The sequence below is a fragment of the Fukomys damarensis genome, unplaced genomic scaffold, assembly GCF_012274545.1.
Source record: "Fukomys damarensis isolate Sample0158 unplaced genomic scaffold, DMR_v1.0_HiC HiC_scaffold_19, whole genome shotgun sequence".
In the NCBI taxonomy this organism is placed as follows: Eukaryota; Metazoa; Chordata; class Mammalia; order Rodentia; family Bathyergidae; genus Fukomys; species Fukomys damarensis.
In genome coordinates, this window is record NW_022900931.1 from 67,370 (window position 1) to 72,663 (window position 5,294).

General features: G+C 40.3%; 1 protein-coding gene and 1 long non-coding RNA gene across 2 annotated transcripts in view; one reads left to right on the forward strand and one right to left on the reverse strand.

Moving 5' to 3' along the window:
• Positions 1 to 5,040: 5,040 nt before the first annotated feature.
• The window catches only part of Acr (acrosin), a 6,398-nt gene continuing 6,144 nt past the window's right edge, over positions 5,041 to 5,294 (reverse strand). Inside the window, exon 6 of the mRNA XM_033766154.1 lies at positions 5,041 to 5,294. This exon is cut by the window's right edge and continues 33 nt beyond it. Within this exon, the coding sequence (XP_033622045.1) occupies positions 5,139 to 5,294 (156 nt within the window). The 3' untranslated portion in view covers positions 5,041 to 5,138.
• The window catches only part of LOC117286931, a 4,900-nt gene continuing 4,797 nt past the window's right edge, over positions 5,192 to 5,294 (forward strand). The window contains exon 1 of the long non-coding RNA XR_004518084.1: positions 5,192 to 5,262. This is a non-coding gene — a long non-coding RNA (uncharacterized LOC117286931). The remainder of the gene's footprint in view (positions 5,263 to 5,294) is intronic.

The window sequence follows — 5,294 nt, forward strand, 5'->3', positions numbered from 1 at the left end:
AAAAAAAAAAAAAAAAAAAAAACCGCATTAATTTATACATACTAGTGGATTTTTCAGTCTGTTCCTGATATGTAATTTTATTCTCCTGTACGCAAAAGAAAGATACTTTACATGTTTTCATTCCTTAAATTTATTAAGACTTGCTTTGTGACCTAACATATGATTGGTCCTAGAGAATGTTCTAGATACACTTAGGAAGAATAAATTCTGCTCTTGTTGAGTAGAATGTCCTGGATATGTCTGTTGTTAATTTATTCTGTTACTCGAGTTTTATGAGGGGTGTACTACTGGGGATAGAACCCAGGGCCATCTCACTGAGCTACATCCCCCACCCTTTTGTTATTGCTGTTGCTGCTGCTGCTGCTGCTGTTAGACAGAGTATTGCTAAGTTACTTAATTGCCCATACAGGGCTCAGACTTAAGATCCTCCTGCCTCAGCCTCTGATGGTCCTAGGATTAAAGGGATATGCTAGTTTTTCCCGTATGTTTTGAGTAATTTCCTCAATGTTATGTTGAGATGTTACAATTATATCTTAAATTCAATGTTACAATTATATCTTAAATTCATTGCAAGCTAATTTATGTAATAATTTATTTTTGATAGTATATAAGTACTGCTGCTATTCACCTCTGTCCTTATCCCTTTATATCATCACAGATTACCTTTTTTTACTTTGAGGGCCTGTAACATGGATTTATAATTATTATTTTATATATGCTCCTATTAAGTTATTATAAACTATATCAGAAGTAGAAAAATGCTTGCTTTTGTCTCTGGTTTGTTTTGTTTGTTCATTTGTTTGGTTTCATTTTTTTTGAGACAGGGTCTCACTATGTACTTGAGACTGACCTGGAACGTGATCACTATGTAGCCCAGGCTGGTCTCAACTCACAGCGATCCTCCTGCCTCAGCCTCCCCAAAGTGCTGGGATTACAAGCATGTGCCACCACACCCGGCCTTTGTTTTTTTGTTGTTGTTGTTTGGGTCTTTTTGTTTGTTTGTTGTACCAGGGATCAAACTCAGGACCTTGTACTTGAGAGAGAGGCAGCAGAACCACTGAGTTAAATCTCTGGTCTTACTTGGTTTGGTATATAGCTGTATAGTTACCCTTACCAGTATTTATTTTTTCTTATGGTTTCAAGTTATTCTCGTTTTCTTTTATTTCACTTTAAAGAAAAGAATTCTTCTAGGACAAGGCTACTGGTAATGAACTCTCTCACATTTTCTGTAATCTGGAAAAGTTTTAATTTCTCCTTAATTCTTGACACATACTTTGCTGGATACAGAATTCCTGGCCTATAGATAAAATTGGATTTTTTTTAGAATTTTAAATGTGACATACCACTACCTTATGCCTTCATTCCTTCTAATGGGAAATCAACTGTTACTCTCATTGAAGGTTGTTTTTATATAAGTTGCTTTTCTCTTGTTGCTGTCAAATTTTACTCTTCTGGGCTGGGGATTTAGCTTAGTGACACCCATCTACCTTGCAAGATCAAGTCCTGAGTTCAATCCCCAGTACCAAAAAAAAAAATTACTCCTTGTATTTTGAGTTTGACTTTAATGTGGGTCTCTTTGACTTTGCTTTCAGTTCTTTGGAATTCTTGGATGTGTGTATTCTTATCTTTCCTCTAAGTGGGAAGTTTGAGAAGTTTAGTCGCCATAGTTTCATCAAATATGCTTTCTTTGCATTTCTTCTCTTCTCCTTCTCCCTCCCCAGCTCTCTTCTTCCTACTCTTCCTTCTCCTCCTCCTCCTCCTTCTCTCTCCCTCCCCCACCCTCTGTCTCCTCAAATTCCTATAATTTGTATCGTAGTATGTTAGACGGTGTCCGAAGTTCCCTCAATCTGATTCAATTTTCTACTAACTCTCTCTTCTTTCTATTCCTAAGACTGAGTTTTTCCAATTATTTTCCAACAGATTCATCAGTTCTTTCTTCTGTCTGCTCATGTCTGCTCTTGAACTCCTCTAGTGAGTTTTCATTTCAGTCATTTTACCTTTGAGTCTGCAGTTTCTCTTTAGTACCTGCTACAGTTTGGACCTGGAATGTCCCCTAAAGCTCATGAGTGAAAGACATGACTCCCAGCTTATAGCACTAAGGGGAAGTAGCTCAGTGGTAGACTGCTTGCCTAGCAAGCACAAGGGCCTAGGTTCAATCCCCAGTGGTACACACACACACACACACACACACACACACACACACACACAAACACACACACACACTCTTTAGAGAACTGAAAGACGGGGGCCAGGGATTTAGCTCAGTAGCACCACACCTGCTTCACAAGCACAAGGTCCTGAGTTTGATCCCCAGAACAGGAAAAAAAAAATGAATTAAAAGACAAATTTCTAACAGGGAAGAAATATTTTACAAATGTGTGTAATTGATTACTGGCACACTTAGCACATAGAAATAATTATCAGCACTATTAAAAAAAACCAAAATTTTTAAATAGGCAAAAGATTTGAAGAGAAACTTCACCAAAGAAGATATTTGGATAACAACAAGCACATGAAACTGTGCTTATCATCACCAGCCATTGGGTAAATGGAAATTAAAATCACAATAAAATATTTCCATATAGCTATCACAGTGACTAAAATTAAAAAGACTATGCCAAGTGCTGTGGAGGATGTAGAAAGATGGAACTGTAGGAATGCAGAATATTGCAACTACTTTGAAGAAATACTTTGACAGTTTTTTAAAACTTGCTTACCATACACTTACCACATGATCTAGCCATTCTTCACATAGACACTTAGCCAAGAAATAGGAAAATATAGGCATATTTTAAGCAAAAATACAAAAGCCTTATATCAAATATGAATATCCACAGCTGCTTTATTTTTTATAGTCTAAGCTAAAAGCAACCCAATAAAAATAGAAAAACAAATCATGGTATAGAATAAAGTATTTAGCAGTAAGTAAAAAAATAAATTGTTGATACATACTACCACATCATAAATGACTCTCAAAATGATTAGCTGAGTGAAAGAAAGTATTTTTTTAAGAGTACTTTCTTAAGCCGGATGTGGCGGCACACCCCTGTAGTTTCAGCTGCCTGGTAGGCTAACCACAGGAGGATTGCTTGGGCCCAAGAATTCAAGACCAACTTGGGCAACAAACGTGATAAGGCCCCATTCTCAAAAAACAAAAGGATATATGATAAATATACAAAAATCAACGACATTTATGTAGTTCATACACAAATACACTAGCAAAGAGCAAACTGAGTATCACAATATGAAACAAGATTAATTTGAACAAGTTAAGATAAAAACATTACTGAGAGAACAATCATGGCCTCTGCTTTTTAGGTCACATGGACTCTAACATGTCTCATGTTTGCTTAGTAGTTAGAAAATAACTAGTGCCTGACACCGGGGAAATTATAAATTTGGCCTAAAGGAACTGGGGGGCCTAAGGTAACTCAGCTTGCTTAGTATATGTGAGATTCTGGCTTCAGTCCCCAGCAGAGGGAGAAAGGAAAAAGGACAAGGGGAAGAGAGGAGAGGACGAGAAAGAAGGGGAGAGGAAAGAAGAGGGGAGTAGGGGAGAGAAGCTAGCAGACGTCCAAAAGCCAGCAAGTTAAATTGCCAAGTTCAGTTTCAGTAATGCCAGCTTTTTAGCCAAGGCAGAGAGAATTGGGTTTTTATCAAATGTTGCTACCCTGCAGAGCTAGGGGCTCTCAGACCCATACGCAAGCCTTCGCATGTGACCAAACCAAAGCATTTCAGAGCATTCATGGGAAGATTAGTGGCCCTGACTGCCCTTGTGATGACCATGGCTTTTTCACCAGCAGCGCCCATGTGAAACCCACACACAAGCATTTAGTGTGTCAAATCCTGCTCCAAATGTGTCCCACCTGTCCTTGTTTCGTGGTCATACAACCTTCTGGCACATCTTCCCAAGGACACCCCTGATGAGGGGTAGAGTGGGAACTTTGTCTGAACCCAAGCAGACAGAAGAATCCCAAGCATGAAGACTCATGGCTGCCTCATCTTTCCATTTCCGAGCCAACCAGGAAATGATGTGTCCCTCGGGCTTTCTCATCAGTCTGATTTACAACCTTAATTGCAGTGGCCAGGTGACCTGAGCCCATTAGGATTTCTCTACCAGATTTTGCAAGCAACTGTAAGTACTTCTGGCTGGGGCTAGCCCCACTTGGGCAGTGTGGGGCAGGTCTACCAAATATCTCAGGCTCTCCGCAAATACTCCAGACTGTGGTCACACCTCACCAAGTTCCTCATCATCCCTGTGTCTGTTTCTGGCCTTTCCTATTGGTTCTGTGTAGCATCTTTATATCCTTAGCACTTATATGGCTTCTGTTCCTTGGAGTGGAAGATCTTAAATACGTTATGGAAGCCATTCGAAACTCATTCAAAAAGGCTCTCCAAAAGGTATCCCTATATACACACACTTACTGGAAAGCTGCAAAGCATTAACAAATATTTTTAAATTTCCCTGAGTCCAGAAACGAATAGGGTTAGCCACAGGTCAGTAATGAACTTGGACTGGCAGTGTCGGATTGGCCAGCCACCATTAAAGCACAAGTGAAACTACGTCTGGTGTGGAGACTTGTTGTTTTGGCTGCCCAGTAGCTTTTCTGGCCTTCATATGCTAAGGAATCCAACCTCCCATACAAAAGTCTCTCCATGGGTGTCTTTCAAATGGCACCTATACAGCAAGACTTCCTAGTTGTAGACTGACCCTCACCCCTACTTTCCCAGGCAGTCTTTCCCTGCCACTCAGCCACCTCTCTTATTTATGCAGTCAGCCCCTCACTGCTAACTCCTGTCCATTTCACTAAGTGTGAAACAGATCATACCAATCATATGGTCCCAGGTCACCTTATTCCAGTCTTAAAATTTAAGATTTAAAAAACACAATTTAAGGGCTGGGGGTTTGGCTCATAAGCGCAAGGCCCAGAGTTCGATCCCAGTACCAAAACACACATTCGGTCCCTTTAGAGGGGGTAGATCTAATGGAGAAAGGCTTCGGTTGAGTGGAGCTGGGCAGACAGAAGGCCAGAAAGCATTTCCTCATGTGTGTGTGTGTGTATATATATATATATTTATAAATACATGCATTTATTTATTTCAGATGAACTGTTCACTGGTCTGAGAACAGTTTCAGATCAGGAGATGGGTTCTGGGAGCTCTGGGATCTCCATGCTGTAAGAGCTCTTTGCTCCAGAACTGCCTATTACCTTCAGAGCCTCAATGAGCTGCTGGAGGCGCTGGGCGAAAGAGAGTCCTTGGGTAGGTCTGGCGGGAAAAGAGGGCGGAAGGGG